The sequence below is a fragment of the Venustampulla echinocandica genome, assembly GCF_003357145.1.
Source record: "Venustampulla echinocandica strain BP 5553 chromosome Unknown scaffold_13, whole genome shotgun sequence".
NCBI classification, from domain to species: Eukaryota; Fungi; Ascomycota; class Leotiomycetes; order Helotiales; family Pleuroascaceae; genus Venustampulla; species Venustampulla echinocandica.
The window spans coordinates 97,566-120,372 of record NW_022474218.1 but is presented as its reverse complement, the minus strand read 5'-3'; the positions used below and the strand labels follow the sequence as shown (position 1 = coordinate 120,372).

Genomic DNA, 22,807 nt, shown 5'->3' with positions numbered 1-22,807 from the left:
ATGAAAGAATACCACAGGGAGGATTCTTACATGTCGTAACAGCCTGTTCACGTAGCTTTACGATGGTTGGTTTGAGATGTTCCGAATTCCATAAAATGCGCCGGGAAGACACCTTGTAACTTAGCGCTCAGACATAGACGACTGTGCCTACTTACATGGATAATACTGAATCATCAAATCCTATAAACTATAATTGCCTCTAGAATATCCTTTTTGTGGTCCATTGCTACGTCTATAGACTAGCGAGGAATGAGTGAATGCGGCAAACGAGATTCTTTGAAGAATGCAATCCATTGTACCCAGCATTCCGATGCTGCAACAATGCGACCCTTAGCAAGGCTGCGAAACCTCGCGCGAATTTTATAATGCTCAAATTTCCACTGATAAAGGCGTTCTGAGGAGTCGTTAGAGGATATTTTAGAGCATCTCGAGAGAAGGGTGCAGCGGTGGTCACAAAACCTATCGCAAAACTATCAAACGCCAAATCCCAAACAACCAAGCTATGGCAGAGGTTAGGAATAATCATGGCAGGCAGAGTACATTCGACGATGACAACGTAAGGGACCGCGATCCCACCGTAGCGGTAGGAGATTCAAGACCAGTCCCGCAACTCGAAGACGCACCCCCAGGCCGCAGTTCGCAAGAAGGAATTCCCGGAACACCTTTTGCCCCAACCTACCGGTCAATATTTACAGTCACCGGTCCCGGCAAGAAGCTCCTCCCCTCCCTCGCGCATGTAAACTGCAGCTATCTGTCAACGCGTGGATTCCCGCCAACCCTCCTCCAGCTCAAACAACACGTTCACTCACTCACCGTGCTGATCAAAGCCATAACGGTCTCAACAGCACCAGGAGTGGTCGATAACGCCAACAAAGGCCTACCCAACTTACCTTCCTTCACCGACGGCGAGACCTATGATTTCCTCAATGACTTGTGCAAACCATATCAAGGCCCGAAGAACAAGGCGTTGAAACCACACCACAACTTGCCTCTGACATCCCTCTTAAATTTTGTGGAGGAGAAACATATCCACTCTGATGACCGCAGGTCTACCGAGGTCCGGGTTAGGGATATATGCCCTTTGCACCGAAGTGAGGAGATCCCGGATAATGGGCATGCTTTGCCGTATGCGACGCATCAGGCGTTGATCGCGCATGCGAATGAGGTGTTAGAGTTGTTGGATCACGAGTATAGCGCGAAGGGGGGCGTGTTGGGAATACTGCCGGGGGAGGACGAGAAAGACGATAGGGAGAAGGCAGAGAGCACCTTGCTGGGACAGATGATTCTGTATTTGCAGCGACTGGTGCAGCGACTACACGACCTGGAGCGCTTGTACGCCAATGCTATGGATGTCATTGCTGGCGAGGCGGTGGTACCGCACCAAGCGCTCTCACGGTTGGGGGTCGATGGCCGCAAGGGGCGGGAGGTGGTATACCCACAAGACAGATTTGTGTTAGCAAATGCCGGCGAGGATCTGTGGCAGTTCTTGAATGGGGAATTTGAGAAGAAGGAGGTAGAGGATGCCTTGGCTATGTCGAGCTCCAAGAGTCAAGGCGTGACTGGTGAGGCGTTGTGGAAGAGACAGGGAGACCTGGAGACGAGTAAAGGTATGGTAGCGTTGGATATAACTACTCGATATTATCGTCTGCGTGGCGATAAGCTGAAGACTGTCTTCGTCATTCCCGCACATCAGAACCATCCTGGCACTAAAGTCACCCGTGACATGGAGAAAGTGCCAACAGTTGTCAGCGTGGTGAAGCCCACATGGCCAGAACGCGCCAGCACGTTGGAAAAGAAGCACCGTAGCGATATAGAGGATCTTAAGAGGCTACGACAGGAAAACACGCTATTGAAAGCAGAAGCTGAATGGGGGCAAGACGAGAAGAAAATCCTGCTTTTTCAGCACGAGACGCTCAGCGGCAAGGTCCAACACTACAAGAACAAGGCAGAGAAAATGCGGAGTATACTAAAGGAGCCGAGGAATACAACAAAGAGAGGTCTCGTTGAGCTGGCTAACAATAATCTGGCTCTTCAAGCAGAGCTCGAAGGCTTGCTGAAGGAAGTGCGGAAAGACCGAGAGTCAGTGGAGAAGGAGAAAATGGCAGCCAAGGAGGCGAAGCGGGAGCAAGGCCGTCTAAGGCTTGGGCTAATGGAGCAGCATCTGGAGCTAGCAGCGAATGAAAGGAAAGCCGAGGAAGCACAAAATATGGCTGATAAATTGAAAGAGGCGTGGAAAGGACGCATTATAGAGGTGGAGGTTCTCAAACAGTATTTGACGGAGAAACATATCGAGACGGGCGAGAAACAGGTGTCTGAGGCGAATATGAAGAAGGGACGGGAGTCTGCGGCACAGATCATTGCGAGTATATTATCCGATAGACCTTCCGGGGAAGTAATCGTGCCTGGGGAAGAGACTGGCCAAAGAGGGCCCTCCATGTCCGGGGCACTATGACCCGATGTTGGAGCTGCAAGGTATTATAGTCGATGGCATTCTTGGGAGGAACTTTTCTTTGTAGCTTTGTGCTTCTTGGGGTCCAATAAACGTTGGATTAATGTAACCTGTAATTCGATTAACCCAGCTGGAAAGGGAAATATATATTTGGACAATAACCTGATACGAGACTGATTGCAAACCTTTCAGCACTCGCGGTTAGGTTGCTTGAAATCCCAACCTGAACAGTCGAGAACAATCACTTCGCGGCAAGATGCATACGTAAAGGCGTACCATTTGACGCAACATATAAGCAGGCCGCCCTGTTTACTCCCTAAACTCCAACGGAATATCTATCAACCTATCGGCTTCGCCTTTTTCTTTTTCTTCTTATCACCTCCCTTCTGGAAATCCCTCCAGCTCCCAATCCTCTGCTCCCTCGTACTCTCCCAGTCCTGCTCATGCTCCCGCTTCCTCTTCCTGGCCTCAACTTCCTCGTCGACCTTCTTCTGTTCCCTGCCTTCCTCCTGCATCTGCGCCTTCACTTGTCTGCGCCTTCTATGCTCATTATCAATGAGTACCAGTTTCGTTTTCTCCTTCCAATCCTTAGCGAACTGCTGAGTCTTCAGCTCAGGACTATCAACTGTCCATTTATTCTCGCGTATTATGAGCATGCGGGCGTCGGAGATGGCCTCGTCCAGCCGCTGTCGATGCTTCTCATCCATGAGCTCAGTTTGCGCTTTCTTCAGCCGATCAAAGGCTTCGGGCGCTTGGGCATTGCGCGTTTTGTCCGGATGGATTAGTAGGGATTTGGTGCGGTAGCATCTCTTGATGTCGGATTCTGGCACGCCGGGCTGCAGGTCGAGAACCGCGTAGCTATGAGGAGATATTAGTTTTGTTGCTGCGCGACAGTCCGACATTCTTGTAAAGGGCCATACGTACGCATCTAAACGAAAAGCTTTTAAGATTCGATCAATTTCTGCATCCTACAAAGGGTGATCCCGCGTCAGTAAATCGAATGGCCGAGGATGGAAGCGCCTGCTTACTTTATTGAACTCTTTCTCCTCCGATTCTAGCGCTTCAAGTGCATCGATATCATCGTCAACTTTTGGGGGTGTAGTAGTCATGGCTCACCAAATGATGCCACTGGAAGAGTTTACTTCCAGGTAGGGCTTCGTGTTGAGATGATGGTGAAATAATGTCGTTGTCAAGCTCGATGTTGCTAAGATAACGCGATACGATAAGAACTCGCCTGAATTTCAAACCCTTGATTAGGAGGCTGTCACGTGTACCATGCCCCTTCTTGTCTTTTCTCCTCCTCATCCTCCTCGAAGTTCATGAAAAGGTGCTGAGGGTTTGGAAGTTTCCTATAAGGTTCTGGATGATGGGAAACGATTAGGAACACGCATTCTATGGCCAACTGAAAATACGTTAACCTCCTGTCGCTAGTAAGAATAGGTCTCGAAGTCTTTCTATTTAACTATCTAGAGTAAGTACAAGTACGACATAGTCTGCGATGAAACCCCTATGTACTTCGTATTTATACATGCCCAACTCGCCAGTCTGCTACATTAGGATATCGCTCCTCTAGCGCTTTGTGTACAGCTGCCAAACACTCCCGCTTGCGATATTTCTCCAAGTCAGGCCAGTCGTGCTTGCGGTAGATGGCCCGTAGCATTTCCATCATCTCCTCTGAGTCCGCATTGCGATTAGAATCGGGGAGGTCGTTCCACACCACATGGGGACTAATCGGGATAAAGTCCAGCTCCCGGAACCTGTCCTTGAGAATCTCGAAGAAGTCAGCGACAGCCCACGCAGCGCTGTCACCGCGCCACTCGGCGTCGGCCTCGTCCCCTCCGTTCTCTTCGGCGTAGTCGTACGGATCATCGTCGACCTGATCGCGCGCGGGATACTCGCAGTACTTAATCTCGCCAGGGCACTCGTACCAGTACACGACGCCGAGCTTGGTGTCGAGCAGGACGACTTCATTTTCTCGGTGGCCGCTCGCGAGGCCGACGACTTGGGGAGGTACGGGGTCTATATGTTCCCCGTCCGAATCATAGGTGAGGCCAACGCCCTGCGTAAATAGTTTGAGGTCGTCGCCGCTTACCTCGCGTTCGCTATCGGCCTTCCAGTCGGCAAAGGTGCAATTTGGCATGACTTCGACCTTGTCGCCGGTGCTGTCCTCGGACAAATAAGGTAGATGGGCTAACAGCGAGATGACTTCGTCCGTCTTGCCCAAGTCTTCCATGGTGTCGGTAGTGAGCGTGGGCCAGCCCTTTTCCGGCGGCTCGATGATTCTCGACTCGTCAATGTACATTTTTGCCAGGAAGTCATAGTAGTCGCGGACCGCAGCGACGCACGCGTCGCGCGAGTACATGATCTCAGAGAGCTCAGGCATCTTCAGCAGGTCGTGGGAGAATTGAGAAACGCGACAGGTAGAGGCCAAAAACCCCACTAAAGAAGAGGGCTTAGAATGGGGAAAAGGAGTGAGAGTTTTTATTGCTGTCCGGCAAAGTTGGTGGGAGAGCAGGAGAGAGGAAGGTTAAGGAAAGTATTCGCTAAAGCGAGCTAACAGGAGGACAATAACTGAACACCTATACCCCGTACGCAGCGCGCTGAAATCTCTCTATTTATCTTTTAGAGATTGGATACTTCGTAAGTAAGGGCAGCCGACCTTCGGGAGTACGAGCACAGACCAAGCATCGTGAGTGACGGCATTCGTTTGCTCGTATTGTAGACTTCCTACGAGTCTACGACACTTCTACACCGCTACAAAATGGCTTGGCCTACTTGACATTTAGTTTTGTAGGAATGGACACATATTCTGTTGTTACGCCGCACTCTGACATCTACCGGTAGGTCAGCGTAAGCGTCAGGACATCAGGATGATGACAGCTAACGGACGATTTTGCATTCTATTTATGTTGCTATTTTCCTAATTTATGCCTCTGCTGTAAAATTCCCGGAATGAGCTTTCTCCACGGCATCCTGGTTTTGCTGAATGAACCGAACACACATTTGTTCAACAGCCTTGGCTCCTACTTGCCCCGCACGATCCCGAACCTCAATGACATTCTCAAGATTTATGAATAGCTTGCCGGCATCCAAGATCTTAGCTTCAACTTGAGATTTCAAACTAGGTATCAACCAGCAGTCAGCGCCCTTGTGGAGATCTAGGAGCATGTGGAGCTTGGCGTCCCTTTCATCCACATCATCGCTTTCCAAAACCTCCATTTCTTCCCAGTCGATTTCGTCCTCGTAGGCGTAGTCGATCATTGTTGACACTGTGTGATAGGACAAATAACCGTCAGGGTCATCAGCCTCATCATACTTTATGAGATCTTCCGTCTTCCATCTACCGCTGAATTGAAGAGCACACTTCTCCGACATAGCGGCTAGTACCACTCGGTGTGCTTGCACACGCATCCCTTCACTAGAGTATGTGATATCTAAAAGCTTCCCATCATTCCTCAGTTGCCGTATTGAGTTTGATACTGAACGGCCAGGGACAACCTCCGGTCGTTCGACTGTAGGGTAGGTGATGGAGCTACAGCCCAAAGCTCTCAACAATTTCTCATAGCGCATTAGGCCAGGCTTGACAGCTTTTATTGGTCCAGCATCACAAGAACTGGATAGGACAAGCTCAGCAAGCGCTTGCCAAGACGACTTGATATCATTCACTGACACAGTAACGCGATCCATTGTATTCAGATTCAGCCAGATCGCACTCTCGGTAAGATGGAAGCTGGCGCTACTCTCCTCGACGTTGTCTTGGAGGTATTCGTATGTGAGACACAGGTCGTTAAGAAACTCGCGGACTTGGAAGTGTTTTAGGTTTCGTGAAGCATCCCTCATGTGCTGCAGATGCTGCCATACCATCTGGGCTTTCGGCCGGCCATTACCAGGAATCATAGCAAGAACTTCACTTGTGGGTTTGTGAAGGGGAAATGGAGTCTGGCTCCAGCATACCCCCACATAATTATAGGAAATAACCTCAGAGAGAGACAATAGCCGCTGTTTATCAGCCAACAAGTACATGGCATTTTGTCTGTAGTCAGGTTCGGCGATGAAAGCTGTTGTGGATAGGAAAACTCTCTCTTGTGAAATATCCAACCAGTTATCGGTATCATATCTGTGAATATTGAAATTCGGAGCTGTCAACAGAGACAAAACCGTCCTGCTATCCTGCTCAAGGTATAGGTCCATGCGTGAAGTATCGGTACTTAGGCGGCTTGTCATGACTTGAAGGCATTGTAAATAGTCGCCGGGGTCCACGAAATTTTCCCGTTGGTGACGAAGCCCCACTGTCAGCCAAAGCGTTCGATACTCTTTCAGGCTATCGTGGAGGAATCTAGTCTCCATTTGGTTCCTGAAGGCTGAGGTAAAAATTCGATCCTCATGGTCGTACAGCTGGCAAGCCTTTTTCAAATCGCGATTACCATCAGCGGCAATTTTGCTCTGCCTTAAAGCGCGGAGGAAAGTGCGAGAAGAGTCTGCGGCCTCAGACATAGCAGAAATAGTAGGGATAAGTGTTTGAAAATATTGCCAATGACTTTCACTTAAGGTCGATGGTAGTGGCAATACGTAGTCCTCGAGAACTACGTAGTTTGATAGTTGCCTAACTCCCAGGTTCAAGAGACAATCTTGGTGGCCGTCTGGAAGCGGAAGTTTGAGGAATCGCTGATTGTCTTTCATCCAAGGAACTAGAAGGTCACTGTTTGCTGCCATCAAGGCTTTATCCGCAGAAATCAATTGCTCCTTGGAAACCCCATTAAAACTCTGCCACAGAGGAATCGATTTCAGATCGCTGCTGAGTTCGTGGAAATGCTTAGGTTCACGTTGCAATATATGACCTGTAATATGGGATATAACGAGACCTCGAAGTATCTGATCATTTTAGAATTAGTACTGATTCAATGTCCAGGGTAGGATTTACCACAAATATTTGGAATGTACCGAGAGATTCTTACCTTTATGTCGTCTAGGTCCAGGTGGATTTTAACGAAGGTCCCCATTCCAGTATCGCTCGCAAGTATTCGTAGCGCCCGAATAAACCTATAAAAGGAAGCTTCCTTGTAGAGAGGCTTTTCGTTCTCTGTGAGCAAACTTGGCATCATATTTGGGTTGAAACGATAAAGGCCCGGGATTTTATCACATAGGCGTTGGTGCTGACCAATCGAGGGCTCCACGACCGCCGGAAGTTGACGGAATTGTATAGGCGTAGCATACCTGTCGACGCCATTACATGTAGATCGAAATAATTGAGCATCAGACGCATCAATAGCCGACGAGTATTTTGGAGAATTGATATTCCCGTTCCAGAACTCCCAAAACTTAGTGAGCCATGCGTCTGCTTCTGGATTGGGGGCCGAGACTATAGGCTTCATCTTCAGCAATGTCTTGACATGACAGAGTTGCAGATTCACCAAGTTAAATTTCCCACTAGCTAGAACTGGCCCCATCTTTTTAGCAGTGCTTGCTGCCACTAAATACTCTGAAGCAAACTCGAAAAGCTTTAGTTCTTTCTTGGAAGCTGCATAGTACTTCGGTGATTCGGCACTATTGGTCACAACGATCTTCAAAGTATTCAAGCCTCCATCTACAGAAGGGAGGATCTGGCAGCCATCCAAGTCTAGAAGATCAACATCGTTAGGCATTAGTTGGCCAAATAGAACTTTCAGAATAGATGGGTTCCTAGCCATCTCTAGTGCTAGCCACATATTGCTGCTGTCTTGCTTGAAGAGTCGCCGCAGTCTTGCTCCGCTAACAATCTGCACTCCTGGTAGCGCCCTAAGATGCCTCGCAACTTCTGACGGGATTAATCGAACTAGATTTACTTCCAAGTGCAGGAGTAGCGGAGCAAGTATTTCAGACTCATCCTCCGGTAATAAGTCAAATACCGCTTGTTTGATATCACAGAGCTGAGCCGGCCGGCGTTGAGAAAGTTGCATACTCGTCTGAGCCATCGGGAACAGTCTGTGTGAGCCCTTGGGCAATTCTTGCCAGAATGACGCGAAAATAAGCTCTGAGGGACTTCTTTTGGGGGGCTCCGCCTGGGGCCAGAATTCGAAAACACGTTGCCGGACTTGTATTCCAATCTCGTCAAGGAATGATAGGTATAACTTTGGCAGGGCATCTTGCAAAAGATATCTATTCCATTTGGATAGAGCAGTTTGTATGCCATCTTCGTCTACTGCTATAGACTGCCGGTCACCAGTGAGCAAAAAAGTCGCGTTGATGTGGACTGGAAGATCCGAAGATATTGGTAGCGGAAGAGTGGAGAACATCTTCGACTGGGGCGGTTCTGTAGGTGTACTTATAGCATCATTCATATCGCAGTTGGAAGAAATCAATGCGGCGAGCCCGCACTCAACATTCTTCATTACCCTCCTCGAGATGTCTGGGATGCGATCGGCTGCCGGCAGTAAATCCTGAATAGCAACCCACCACTTATCTTTACCAGCTATTTGGATACCATCCACCATTGTCTTGACAAACGAGCATACGACAAGCTCGGAGAATGCCTTGGTATCGTCGTCCAATGGCGGTAGCCTAGTAATAGACCACCTAGAATCGGGCTTTCCATAAATGCCGAAATCTATCGATTTGACCCGTCTTAGGAATAGCAACGAGATACGAGCCTCATCGAAGTAATTATTCATGAGTCGGCAAGCTTTGCCATCGTCCAAGTATCCCTTGCCTTTGTATAGCTTAGATTCTGTCAAGCCAGTTCGAAGCGGAAACCGAAAGATTGTCCCAGGGTAGTTATCAAGGCCTTGAGTATAGGCCCATAAACCTTCGAATGGGGTAAGCTGGTCGCAGCAAGCATCTCGAAGCTTGGATAATTCCAATTTGACACCCGGTTTCCGTTTTCCCTTGATTTGGTTCTTCGGTAAAACCTCTTGCTGTGGACTATATATAACTGATTAGTAATTGAGGGGACAAATATCAGTCAAACTTACTCTAGAATAAGCAAATATCTTCCAGATAAGATCATAGGAACATCTGTCCAGTGGTACATTGTCTGAGACCCTCGTCCAAACTGGCCAATTGTTTCTCTGTCATGGGTTTTACTACCCTCTCCCACGTTTTTGAGGCCATGGAGATCATCATCGCTAAAGACTAAGACATTCGTAAGCACCATTGAAATCAAGGGAACGGTGACGACTTACCTCCATCATTATGGACTAGAATTGCTGGTCCTTGAAACCTTTTCATATCGGGGGTAAGGAGCTTGTCGCCAGGATGGTATCTCTCGTCTAATAACCAGCTGATTTTTGTCGCCCCTTTAGCATCGTCCGCATTCGCGAGGTATTCTCTAAATGTGGCTTCGACCGGATATCGATCCAAAGTATCTGCAATCCGTGTCGTCACATTCTCACGCTGATCAAATTCATCCTCATCATCGATATCTTCAATCTCTAACATCCCTTTAATCAATCGCTCTCTCAAACTGTCTATCCCAAGTCTCAGGATTGTCCTAAAAGGAATGTCTGGATGAGCAATGTTGACCTTCTGCTTCGGTTTGAAAAGTCCAAGATCACCAAAGCTGACATCTTGAATCGGAAAAAACTCTCGAGAATCACTGATAACTTTGAGCCCCGCCAGGGAAGCCCTTGGGAACTCGCTAGCCTTATTAAGAATCTCGATTGCAACAGCCATATCGGGCTCTTCAAGATCCTGTTTCTCCTCTAATATCGCTTGAACATGTAGTAGATCAGTTATTTGTGGTCGATCCCCAACTTCAAGCTCTATCAGCAGTAGTTCATGGTCTTGCCAGAACTTGTGATCGACATTTCCAAGGTATGGCTGCAGACGCTCGCACCCATCAATAGAGGTTTCTGATGGACGAAACGCCTGTGGTGGTTTAACGAACAAGCCGCTGGCGACAAGAACGCATGGGAGATTCATCAGTTCCTTGGCTAACCGCTTTGCAAGGCGTTTCTTGAAGATGTAGGTGAGGACTGCGTCGATAACCTCTCGATCCTTCATTTGAACGCCAAACGTCAACTGTAGAAGCAGAACTTTACTTGGGAGTCTGCTATGCCAGCCAAGTCGCTTTTCCCACTCCGCGGAGACAGATATTTTGAGGGTTGGGATCCGAGAGCCGACCAAGAGTCGATCTCTGAAGCCTCGGCAATCATGTGGCGCTTTCAATGACAATTTACCATTGATATCAACCGTCGGGAGCCACCGAAGATGTCGTAGGTCGGAGCCTTCGTATTTGTTCAGTGGCGAAGTCCAGCGGCAGGTGGTCTTTAATAACCTTTCGGCACGATCCTTTATATCAGACACTGGATAATTGGTATTTGCGTAGCAGCGTATTCGGTGTTCAACCACAGCTTCATCCACCATCATCTTCAATCCACAACCCTTCAAGGCGACGCTAAAGTCCCGAAAGAATCTCTCCTTTGGAAGTATTTCCTCGTTGTCGAAACACAGCGCTTTTAGTTCAGATACAGACGGATCGATAAGCTCTGCAGCTAGTGCAAATCTTGAAGTCTCCGTCCCATCTAGTTGCATAACCGGGACCACGGGGAGTCTCAAAAGCTTGGCTTGAGTATCATGAGTCAATAATGAAAAGTGGAGAAGAATGAATGCTGCCGCTTGCTCTTTGCAAGATGAAGTCCAATTCTCAGCCTGTCCGTTTTCCCAGGCAGGAATTATGTGATCCTCTATAACTTGAACGGACACAACACAATCAGCGGGCTTAAGCGCGAGAAGTATTTGTCTTGTAGGGTTTGACTCATTCGCAATTAAGAACTGGACGCCTTCTATCGCAGGGACTGGACTCATACCGTCGAGGAGTCCGATCGACTTACTACAGGAACTCAAATTAGTCCATTTTAAAACAGGCTCCCTATCGTTGATTAGCTAGGACTAGTAGACACGAAAAGGGGCCTACTAACATGCTCTCTCCTTCTGCATCCCACGATACTCGCTGGAAAATTTTAAGATCACTTAAAGCTTCGGCGGTAGCTGTTTGGTTTGTTAGAATAAGAGGCTGAGGTAAATGCGACGCGACAAGTGCTGCAATCTGAAGCTTGTCTTCGTTTGCTACACTATCAGCCATGGGATATGTCCCATGCAACCACCGAAGAAACCAAACAATGCTGCTTGCATCTTTAACAAAAAGGGTTGATATAGCATCTGGACTTCTCATAAGGATGGACTGGAAACTTGCAGGAAGTTGTGCTATCCCTGTATCGAGCAATGGTAGCGGCTTTAAAGTTGACTTAGTATCCAATTTCCTCATCAGGTCACCTACTTCGCCCACAGGCGCGAAATATACTTCCGAGGAAGGACTTCGTGGCTTAACTTTTCGGTAATGACCATTTCTCAGCGGAAGTAGCCAGAGGCAGGCAAGATCTTTAAGGATATCGACGCGATGCATATATATCCAGGTCCACACTTTTAAGACAGATGCAGCAGGTTCCTCGCCTAGCACAACCATGTCTTGGTCTTCTGGTACATCCTTGAATATAGTGCTGATGCAATAATCTCTCAAGCAACTGGCGGAACGATAGCGAATAGAGGGATGAATCATTGAATGATCGCAGCCTTGTTTCAAGGTACGCTGTGCCGTTCTTGACAACTTTTCAAGATCCAGATTACGGGAACGCTGTAGACTGAAAAGATCTTTTTCAAATTCGTCTCGGTGAACAAACGCAACCTGGTCTCCAATGGACCGATAAATTCCATCCTCGAATGGGAATAAATCAAGACCACCGTACTCGATAAAGCTAGGCTCAGACAAGAGATATTCGAGGATTTCATGTTTTGTCTGATTACTCCACATCTTAATCCGATAGCTCTTGATTTTTATGAACTGACAGAGACTTTGAGGGCACAAAATCCGACCCTTGAAAAGGTCGTTAGCCCGATGGCGAAGTCGTTGCGGAACATATACCACAGGTACTCTAGCTTCTAGAAGGGCATCTCGTAACGTTGCCGGCTCGGCCCCTGTATCGAGCAGGCCATCTTTTGCAGTCACGTAGCCTACGGCTGTTGGCCAAAGAGCCAGGGTCTCTTTCTCAATAACTCCCACAACCTTCTCCACAACGCTACTCAAGGGGTCTCGGGCATCGTCAATTGTTTGGGGCCACCTCTCAAAGGCTGGCTGATTAGGATCGCGACGTGCCAGAGTGCCTAGAAGGTTCGTCCAAGCGATTGGAACTAGATGTTGCAGTAGCCAATTGTTCCATCTCGCTGGTTCTTGATGTTGGGTACTTCTATCGCTGATATGATACAATCTTGCGCGGTCGGGGGATACGCTGAAAAGGCCATGGATATGAACAGGTTGACCAGCTACGATTGGCAGCGGTAAGACTGCAAATAATGATCCGGTCACTACTTCTGTGCGTAGTATCTATACATATGTCAGTCGTGAAGGGCAAGAAACCCTTGAATATCTCACTTACAGGAATCTGCGCCGCAATCGCCACCCATGGGATAAACTTTTGCTGGGCTGCCCAATCTCGAAGGGTACTATCCATCAAGCCGCATTGTATGTTGTGGTGGACAATGAAGGTAGTCGTTTTTAGTTGTCCAGTAGATCGATACTCAATCCCTGCCTCAAAAGAATAATCGAAGGAGTGCTCTGGATCCGTTAAAGCACGTTTCACTGCATCTTTGACCTTCAATTTGTGCCTGCAATTATTGAATCTGATTTAGTAATAGTATCCAAATAGGTAAATTCATGACACTTACGATCGAAGCACTTTGCGATCCACCATCTGAATTCCAATTGACATGTCTGCAGATTTGATTTCGAGCTTCTCAACATTTCGCATGAACAGTAAACCGCTGCCCCCAAACTCGGACGCAAAGCTTTGAAGAACTTCCGCGACTTCGGAAACCGTCGTTCCACGGCCCGAGATTTCACTCTTAGTTGCTTGTGCTTCAGTGCGTAGCGGAACTCGGATGACGGTACCGTTGAATGGCTGGTCAAGGTGTTCCATGACACTCTGAAAGGCTGCCATTTGGTTCTCGATTGCAGCGTCCCCAGAATCCTTGGCAAAGTCATAGACCGGACCACCTTCAGACCACTCACGATGAGGGTCCAGGATGAGTAAACGGTCGCGCGAGACAATTGATGGTGAGTCCGTCCAATTATACACCTATAGGGTCAGTAAGATTATCTGGGCACTTTGAGGAGGAGACACCCACAGAGTTAAACCCGCGCCCAAACCTGCCAGTGGTTGAGCCATCGTTGATTTTCAACGAATCACCAAGACGGGAAAGGTTGGCGAAATCTGTGTCAGTGAATATGGCGTTGTTGTATGCTAGTAGAGCGGGGCCTTGGTATTGTCCAATGTTAGGATCGATGAGGGGGTCAACCGGGTAGGTTGTTTCGTCGAGAATAAATCGCTGTAGTTTCAATTAACTTTAGTAATTTGAAGCGCTTCCAAGTTGTGTTACATACCACGTCCGTAGCACCAGCATCATCGGCATTCTGCAAGAGCTCGCGAAGAACGGTACCACCAGCCGGATAGTCCCGACATATGTTTTTGAGGGCGGTGGTCAGGCGCTGGACTTGGGCATTCTGAGCGATAGGCTGAAGCACCATTTCGATCTCGAATGTGTTGTGCCTCTGTCAAAGTTGATGTTTGTTGAAGTGCAAAGCTCAGCTTCAAGTATGGAAATGAAAATAGCTGTTGGTTGGAGCCACGCTAAATTCCTCCAAGATCGGGTCTGGGTTTGAAGGGAGGGTAAAGGGTAAGGTTAAAGGTGAGGGGGAATTAAGGTAACGAAAGGTAAGTGGCAGCACCCAACGAGGCTGTAGGAGGGGATGCAGCAATCTGAAGGGGATTGTACGGTATGCGGCTACCAACAGCCACCAACAAGAACCGCTGAGCAGCAAGCAGCAGGAGTAGGAAGTAGGAAGTAGTAAGCAGCACGCGTTGACTACGCAGCGGGCGGCTATGTTAGATACCAACGGGTCAACGTGTGTGATTTGCTCTCGTCCTCTGCAACCCTAGCTGAGTGTTGTTATCCGGGTGGGCTGCGTACTTGTTTGTGGTGTTGGAACCAAAATACAGATAGAGATGTAGCTACCTAAGGTACGTAAGGTAGGGTACCTTGCTGTCGTCGTGCTCCGTACATGGTAGTGAATGAATTGATCAGGGTCGGAGCGGTGGGCATTAAAGAAGGGGGTAGGCTAATCACATGACTAGCTCCTTTCCAACTGCCCTATAGATGTATAAAGGTCAAAATAAGCAATTTGGTAGTAAGGAAGACAAAAGGCGGCCACTTGGCTAAGTGGTTCAGGTCAAATTGTCTTCTGGAGAGGATTGATAGGGCAAAAGCGACAAACAACGACAAAAGAAGAAAACGACAAAACCGGCAAGAGATGTAGGCATTCGACACCGGGCCGAACTCTTTTGCTTCTGGGATATATACTAATTTTTTTGCTTCGTTTTCCTACCATTGTAGTAGACATTAAGAGCGCTTGTTTACTTTGTCTCTTTTGGACCATATCTTGGAATACGCGACAGGATGCTCCACTTTTATGTGGATCTACAAGCTATTTCTCACGTGATGTACGCTTAGTCAGCACCCAGACCCCGCCCGCCACTTTACACGAACACGCGCATTGAACGCGTCTCCAGGAAAGTAAACACTTTTCTCGACACCACCTCAAAACCAACAACGTAGCTCAGCACAGTCATCATGGGTAGGGAAATCCTGCCTCCAAAATTTACGTATATACTAATTAATGAATAGCAAACTACGGATACCAAGGAGCTTATTCCACGACGAATTATGGTGCGCAGGCGGGCGCCCAAGAAGGAGGGGGTTTTATGAGCGGATCGCAGCAAGGGAGCCAGGAAAACAGCTCGAAGGTATATGATATAACCAGCATTCGTCGTATGCTACCCATTTTTGACGAGTCGTGAAGACATATGGACAGGAGAGTTTGAGACCAGTTACGATTAAACAAATCATCGATGCGTGAGTTGCCCCGCGTCCGAATACCTTTTCCCAACGCTAACACAATCCAATGCAGGCAACAACCTCACCCCGAAGCCGAATTCAAAATCGACGGATCAGATCTAACACAGGTAAATAAATGCGCTACAGATACCGTCTGTTGCAAAGCCGTGGAACATGGCTAACACTGTGTCTAGATTAGCTTCATCGGCCAAATAAACAGCGTCACCAAAAGAGCAACCAACATCCTCTACAAACTCGACGATGGCACTGGCCTCATAGAAGTAATGCAATGGGTAAACAGCGATGTAGATCCCGACACGGTACAGCCCACCGCCAAGGAAGGCGAGTACCTCCGGATCTTCGGCCGCCTTCGATCCTTCAACAACAAGCGCAGCGTCACTGCCCATATGATCCGGCCCATTACGGACTTCAATGAAGTTAGCTACCATCTCCTCGAAGCGACGGCCATACATCTATACTTTGTACGCGGCCCACCCGATTCCATAAATGATGGAGGGGTTAAAGCCGATCCGGGCACTGGTATGTTTGTGGATAGTTATGATGGCGCAGCAAATGGCGCGATGGGAGCATCAGCAAAGAAATTGCCAGCGAAGATGAGCGCTGGTGCCAAAACTGTGTTCGGTCTACTACAATCGGCACCACAGAGTAATGAGGGGCTACATGTTCATAGTATTGCAGCGCAGCTGAGCATGACCTCGAATGATGTGTTCAAGGCTGGCGACGAGTTGCTCGGTGAAGGACTTATCTATACGACTGTTGATGATGAAACGTGGGCTGTGTTAGAATATTAGATGGGATTATGGGAACAGAACTCTCAGGCGTTCCGGACTGGTTTAGGAATTGTATTTACAGAGTCCTGGCCGCGGCATAATTGGTGTGAATAGTGTGGATGTGTCATGAATAGCATGTTCACTAGCTAGTGTTGAGAGAATCAAAACGCACAAGACCCAATATATCAAATTATGGCATGGCCGAATTGCTCGAAATAACCAATATCAAAACGAAATTACTTCCGGATGAGTTCAACATTAGTGCTGGCACTCGACGGTAGTAGAGAATTGAACAGCACCATCTCAACCACAACCACATTAAGAATAAAAATAAAATAAAAGGAAATACCCAATTCAAATAAGAATATTCAGTTCCAATACCGACGATCAAATGAAAGACAAAAAGTAATAAAAAATTCCCACTCAACGAAAATATTCATCATCCCTTAGCTGTCACAACTTCAAACCATCGTTAAAGAGCTCGGATGCTCACAGTCGTCCGGGTCACCTTCACCGAACTCTCAGCCATCTTCTCCGGCTCACGAACCATGATATGCAATTTGATTGGCTTCGGGCCACGCTCGAGCTGGATATCCATTTTGTGGTCGAAGCCAAATCTCTTGTAGTACGGCAAATTGGCTTCAGCGCTAGACTCGAGGTATGTTGCGCGGCCTTCGAGATCGGCCTATCCAGTCGATTTAGTATTAGTAATATTTTCGATGATAGGGATGGGAAGATACTGCAGCTTGGAAGAGGAAGTGGTACGTACCTGAGCGGTCATGCATTCGATCAGCTTGCGGGCGTACCCCTTTCCGCGGGAACTAGGTTTGCTTCCGAGGTACACCAAGTAGTACGAGTCGTCGTCACGCTCACCCATCACAGCATGTTTGGTATGATGCAGGAGGGGGAAGAACTCATCGAAGAAGCGTTTCCTACCCTCTGAAGACAGCTGATAGTACAATCTCCACAAGCCACTGCGGAAGAAAGTCCACCAGTCATCCGGGTTTTGCCCTGGAGGCAGCCTATCTGATAATTAATTCCATGTGGTTTGGGGCAAGAAAGTGAGAGCCCAGGTGATAAGCTAAAGGCAATGGCAAAGAATCACACACCAGAGAGCAACAGCGTCATAATTCGGCCCGATGGTCGTTACGAGCCCTTTGTAGCAGTGTGCTGCGGTTAGGTAGCGGATGATGTTGCAGTGCACTTTATACTTGTACTCCTCCGTGCAAGTAGACATGTCATCTGTGTCAACGAAATATCGCGCTACTTCATCTACGGCAAATGCTTCTGAGAGGCACTGGGCAGCTTCTTCGAATTCGTCGATGGGGACGATGCGAACTTCTTCCGTGGGTTCCGGGGTGGGATTACTCGTTTTCTCAATAACTAACGTACCGTTGCTATTATTCTGCGCCATGATTGCGATCAATTACAAGCAGGTAATAGGATATTCGGTGGGTGTTGGGTTTCTAGGGATACGTTAGCCCTGAGTTGCAATGTAGTAGGATTTCGAACGGACATGCTGGATTTCTAGCTGGTCTTGTTAAATCGCCTGTATGTTGTTTAGAAAGCTGCGATCTCGATACTGCTTCGTATCGAGATGGGAATCGCAGGCAATGAAGGCTTTGGCGTATGTCAACCGACATCAATGTAGATATTCTTGGGGTTGCTTGTGTGGATGGGAAGGCAATTGATGGATCGTTTGATCCGTGCAAGTGGAGGATAATGAGTTTCGGGATGGGCTGGTAGGTGATGTTGATGTTAGGACACGCTGGAGATAGGGCGTCAGGCTGTTTAGAATAAGTGTGGCAAAGCAATATTCTCAGGTGATGCACTGGCTATAGTTGAGCAGCAAATGCTTTCAATCCGTGAATTAGATTGAGATGATTCCTGAGTGATGTTTGGCAACTGTGAGGGAGGACCGGAAAGGGAGATAGGAGCGAAAACCACAGTTTATGTAGATACGATGCTAATTAGCAGGTGTGCAGTGTAATGTTGAGCATCTAACAAAGCGGCAGGATCCGAGCGAGTTGGTCAGTCACTTGAGCAGACCGTTTACGAAGTAGTGGCATTTCTTGGACGACGAACCGACTAATGACGATCCGAAAAGCAAACAGCGCGGGACTTGGCACCGACTGGATCACCCTCCTTATCCCGCATCTTGTAAGACCGACGATAGCCAACCCAAGGAAATCGTGGCGGCGTACAGCAGGGCCGATGCGGAACAACAAAGTGGAGTAAACAGTTCCCCTGGGCATAATAAGCCAGACCTAGAGCGTATGATCACTTGATTCATCCTACGTTTGGAAATTGTCTTCACACAAGATAGGTACCTGGTCTTAGCTACCTATGATAGGTGGTTTGCAACACAGAAATCCGAGACCGAGCATGAGTTTGTTAGCACCAACCAGCACGCAAAGAGGAATACATGAAAGAGAGTGTTTCAAGTAAATATATAACGTAACACAGAACTGGACAAATACGCCACTATTCACGGAATCGGAAGAGTGCAGAATGAAAGTTGAACAAAGAGCTGCAGGGCCATCCAAGCCCTCGAACGGTTCGTTGAGACATTGAGATGGGAAACTGCCTGTGGACCACTAGTCATCAATATATGCGCAGTCTATTATCGTTATGTCTGCCGGTGGAGGACATGATTGTTGCCCTATACTCCTTATCCAACAGAAAATGCTTTATACGGCATTTTGCATACGTCGAGTGCCCCCCACGCCCATCCAATTGTCTTGTCATATCACAAGTTGCCCACTCGTATCTCGGGATATCCCCACGCCTACATCCTCCGGATCTCCTGTTCGTTCATATACTTCTCGAGTCCACTGTCCAAATGTCCCCACCACTCGAACAGCAGCGAATTGCAGATCAGCTTAAACCAGGGGGTGAATTTCAAGGCGGGGTCGTCGAACATGGCCTTCAGGCCATCGGCGGTGACGTATGTAGTGTCTCGGACTTCGTTAAGGTTGGGCTCGATGTCGACATCTGCCTTGATGAAGAGGATATAATCGACTGCGAAAGTGTGTTAGTATGACTGGTAACCACGTAGCACAAGACAATGCCTACTCTCATGCTCGCCCCATTTCCCATCACTTGGCGCCTTGTAGTGGATTCTCGTCAGGAACTTAAAGTCCTCAAAGGGCACCTGAGAAGTTTTGATGCCAAGCTCATGGTCCAATTTGCGCTGGGCAGCCCTCTTCACGCCCTCCACCGCCTCTGACAACTCGGCGCCCCCTTCTCCTGGAATCCCAAGCGGATGCGAACAGCATGTGTTCGTCCACATATCGGGGAATGTGATTTTCTCGGTCGCTCGCTGTTGGAGAAGCAGTTCGTTTTTGGAATTGAAGAGGAACACGGAGAATGCGCGGTGGAGGAGGCCCTTGTCAATGTTGGTCATTAAATGGCCTACAGTTGCGATGTGAGTCTGCGGCTCCAGTCTTGAGTATTATGAGGGTGATTCCTTACATATCTTCTTGCTGAAATTGCCAATGGGCTTGTCGTTCTCATCCAGCACAATGCACACCTCGTCCATCAGCCGAATCTGTTCCGCATCGTGCCCCTCCAACCCCGCGGAGCTGGTGTCGATGTCGGGGAAAAGTCGCAGAATGTTCTGGGCGGTGATGGGCTCGGCCTGGGTGGTAGTCGTAGCAGTAGTGGCAGACATCGTGGGCGGTGGAAGCAAGGCGACGATGGCCTTTAAAACGGTGTATTTGAAGTGTGCGCAGTGTCCGATCTTTAGTTAATGCGTGGAGAGAAGGATTTAAGATTTTGGGGTTCTTATCAACTTTGGGCAGCGGGGCGGGTTTCGGGGTAGAGAACCTAGAACGTCGTTCGATTGCCGAAATTACGGGGGGTTCCAGCGCTGAACCCTTGCGCTGGCAGTCCCCTAAACTTCAGTGCTCAGCCTCGTCGTCGGGCATCGGCGGGGTCGAAGGCCAAAGGTCTCGCTTACCGATTGCAGGTACACAAGGAAAAAAATATCAAAAAGTTTTGGAGGGTAGCATAACACCGAACCCCATATATCAGACCCCTCTCTATTTGAAATACCGAGGCGCCATGGGCAAATCCAAGCCCAGAGATCGCCGGAGGAACAGACCTGATCCTACCGCACGGCCTGTCAAGCCGCCCGCGGACCCAGAGCTTGCTGCGATCCGCGAGCAGCGCATTCTACCCGTGTTGAAGGACTTGACCAGCGCGGACTTGAAGACCAGGTCTGCCGCGGCGACTGCAATCTCTAATATAATCGAGGATACGAAATGCCGAAAACTTCTACTACGAGAGCAGATTGTCCAAATACTTTTGGAGCAGACCCTTACGGATTCCAGTTTTGAAACAAGAACTGCGGGGTGGGGGATTCTGAGGAACTTGGCTTTGGAAGAGGAGGCGGATTTCTGCATACATTTGTACCGGCAGGATGTGTTGACGGCGATTGATGGCAGCGTGAAGACCGTGAGTGGAACTACTGTATCTGCTCATGTTTGTATGCTTATTCTGTTTAGATTATCCAAACAATTGAATCGCAAGAGACACCCTTCGCCCAGCTCCCCAAGCCACAGCAGAGTTTGGTATGGAGTCTTACAAGTTCCCTAATAAGCCTGCTTGCTTCGCTCGCCGAGGCGCAAGACCAAATCCTCGAAACCATATCCAAAATACCTACCATTCCCAACTTCCTTTTCGGCCTCCTGTCATTCGGCCTAACACCCAGCGAAGTCCAAAATGAGGTCCTTTCGTGTCTAATGGCTTTGACAGAAGATAACAAGTCGCTGGTGCAGCAAATTGTGGACAATGGGGATAGGTTGAAGGGCCTGATGCAGATCAAAGACTCTGGGAGTGTCCTCGCTATCGCGGCATGTGGTGTGCTGCACAATATATTTTCGGAAATGCAGTGGTCGGATCATAAAGCTCCAAAGGAGGGTGCATCAGATGCCGTCTTGATTCCTTCCTTGATGCAGTTTATGGATATACAGTCATTTGAGTCTAATGGCGCTGGCCCCGACCAGGTTCTCCAATTGGCTCTAGAAATTACAGCATCAATTGCAACAAGCCTCCAAGAGGCGCTGGAGCAAGGGCATGAGAAGGAGTTCGAGGGCTTTGGGGATGATACGGTGGATATTGATGATATTGATGATATGGACGCCGATGAAGGAAATGACAATGAAGAAGAGGGCGAAGCAAACCACGAGATGGACGAAGATGAGATTGATGCAGATATGGACTTAGTAACAGGCGATGACCCGGAGGATGATGATGCTTCAAGTGACGAGCCAACTCTTGATCTTCTTGTGCGAAATGCGGCACCCAAGATACTTTTGGTCGCTCGGCCGTCTGACAATGGGGCGTCAGAGGCAGTACGAGATTCAGCCTTATCAGCTTTGAACAACATCGCCTGGACGGTGTCTAGTATAGACTTTGCTACCGGGCATCTTGACAGCCTCCGAAAATTTTGGTCGACATTGGCCCAGAGAATATGGGATGAGATTATCAGCCCGGTATTGGGCTCAAACACTGCCGATATCGAACTTGCCTCCAGCATCACAAGTCTTGCGTGGGCCGTGTCTCGAAGTGTCCAAGGATCCATCAGATTAAACCCAGAGGAAGCACGGAAATTCATGGCATTATATCAAGCATCTAAGGACTTGGATAATGCAGAAAGCCAGGCAAACGATTCCAAAAAGCCTTCTGGGGGAGAAGCTGATGACTTCCAAAGCTTGGGTGTCAAATGTATCGGTGTCCTAGGCAGTCTCGCACTCAACCCTGCTCCTGTAGAGCTAAATCGTGAGGTTGGAGTATTCCTCCTTACTGTCCTTTCCGGGCTTCCAAACACACCAGCCGCCGATACAGTCGAAGCGCTGAATCAAATCTTCGACATTTATGCGGACAAAAGCTTCGCGTTTGACGAGCCTGTATTCTGGGGAGATGGGTTTTACAAACATCTCGAGGAGATCTTGCCAAAGGCGAGGAAGCTGGCGAAGACGGTTGATAAACGGAGGTTTGAGGAGCTCAGAGCGAGGATTGATGAGGCGGTTATTAACCTTGACCGGTTTTTGAGATATAAAAAGGCCGAGAAGGAAAAGTCGGCTGATGCATAATTGTGCATGGATACATTCAGGTTATTGGGTACAGATAGTGAGTCCAAAATATAAAGGTCTCTGCAGAAATATCATAAGAACCCCTTCTGGGTGCGATGATACAACTATCAGCAAATACCATACATGATACCTCAATGATAACTCCCAGCCAAATCCATTCCCGGATCGTCCAATTCAACACCCAACACCCAACCCACCACCCAAACTCACCTTCCATATACAGCATTTAAATATTTTCCGAGTCTATCCATATCCAATCACCCCAACAAATATCCCGCAGTGCCATATCCCGCCATTTCCAATCCCGTTAACCCACTTTGGGGAATTCCACCAGCATAGAAAAGGGGCCTAAGCGAGCGGAGATAAGAGTGCTGTACATGCCCAGGTAAGCTTGTAAGAAATAATCCTCCGAGCCGTTTCGTAGATCGGGGGTACGAGCGCGAGCGTACACACGTGCAGAGCGCGTGCGTCAGCGGCGCAGGTATTGAGCCCGAAATAACTACAAATTTCGTGTTGACGCCAATGAAATGGGCGAAGGATTAGCGGCG

At 48.3% G+C, this 22,807-nt stretch overlaps 7 protein-coding genes across 7 annotated transcripts; 3 read left to right on the top strand and 4 right to left on the bottom strand.

Annotated features, from left to right (window-relative positions):
- Positions 1-502: 502 nt before the first annotated feature.
- On the top strand, positions 503-2,452 carry BP5553_10025 (uncharacterized protein; the record flags this gene model as incomplete). The annotated part of the gene is made up of 1 exon (XM_032018648.1): positions 503-2,452. One exon carries the CDS (start codon positions 503-505, stop codon positions 2,450-2,452), a length of 1,950 nt encoding a protein of 649 aa, XP_031865056.1.
- Positions 2,453-2,787: 335 nt separating this feature from the next.
- On the bottom strand, positions 2,788-4,832 carry BP5553_10024 (uncharacterized protein; the record flags this gene model as incomplete). Its single annotated transcript, XM_032018647.1, has 6 exons — positions 2,788-3,307; positions 3,374-3,417; positions 3,478-3,536; positions 3,592-3,653; positions 3,724-3,911; positions 3,978-4,832. 6 exons carry the CDS (start codon positions 4,830-4,832, stop codon positions 2,788-2,790), a joined length of 1,728 nt encoding a protein of 575 aa, XP_031865055.1.
- Positions 4,833-5,374: 542 nt separating this feature from the next.
- Positions 5,375-14,003, bottom strand: BP5553_10023 (Uncharacterized protein; the record flags this gene model as incomplete). The annotated part of the gene is made up of 9 exons (XM_032018646.1): positions 5,375-7,321; positions 7,405-9,346; positions 9,397-9,556; positions 9,607-11,294; positions 11,344-12,803; positions 12,856-13,084; positions 13,145-13,554; positions 13,604-13,804; positions 13,860-14,003. 9 exons carry the CDS (start codon positions 14,001-14,003, stop codon positions 5,375-5,377), a joined length of 8,181 nt encoding a protein of 2,726 aa, XP_031865054.1.
- Positions 14,004-15,106: 1,103 nt separating this feature from the next.
- On the top strand, positions 15,107-16,182 carry BP5553_10022 (putative replication protein A 32 kDa subunit; the record flags this gene model as incomplete). The annotated part of the gene is made up of 5 exons (XM_032018645.1): positions 15,107-15,110; positions 15,161-15,279; positions 15,336-15,388; positions 15,444-15,498; positions 15,565-16,182. The coding sequence occupies 5 exons, from the start codon at positions 15,107-15,109 to the stop codon at positions 16,180-16,182; spliced, it is 849 nt and encodes a 282-aa protein (XP_031865053.1).
- Positions 16,183-16,633: 451 nt separating this feature from the next.
- On the bottom strand, positions 16,634-17,575 carry BP5553_10021 (Acetyltransferase; the record flags this gene model as incomplete). The annotated part of the gene is made up of 3 exons (XM_032018644.1): positions 16,634-16,846; positions 16,931-17,183; positions 17,271-17,575. The coding sequence occupies 3 exons, from the start codon at positions 17,573-17,575 to the stop codon at positions 16,634-16,636; spliced, it is 771 nt and encodes a 256-aa protein (XP_031865052.1).
- A 1,374-nt stretch (positions 17,576-18,949) lies between these two features.
- On the bottom strand, positions 18,950-19,834 carry BP5553_10020 (Isopentenyl-diphosphate Delta-isomerase 1; the record flags this gene model as incomplete). The annotated part of the gene is made up of 3 exons (XM_032018643.1): positions 18,950-19,182; positions 19,237-19,575; positions 19,636-19,834. 3 exons carry the CDS (start codon positions 19,832-19,834, stop codon positions 18,950-18,952), a joined length of 771 nt encoding a protein of 256 aa, XP_031865051.1.
- A 392-nt stretch (positions 19,835-20,226) lies between these two features.
- On the top strand, positions 20,227-22,259 carry BP5553_10019 (ARM repeat-containing protein; the record flags this gene model as incomplete). Its single annotated transcript, XM_032018642.1, has 2 exons — positions 20,227-20,619; positions 20,670-22,259. 2 exons carry the CDS (start codon positions 20,227-20,229, stop codon positions 22,257-22,259), a joined length of 1,983 nt encoding a protein of 660 aa, XP_031865050.1.
- Positions 22,260-22,807: the final 548 nt, after the last annotated feature.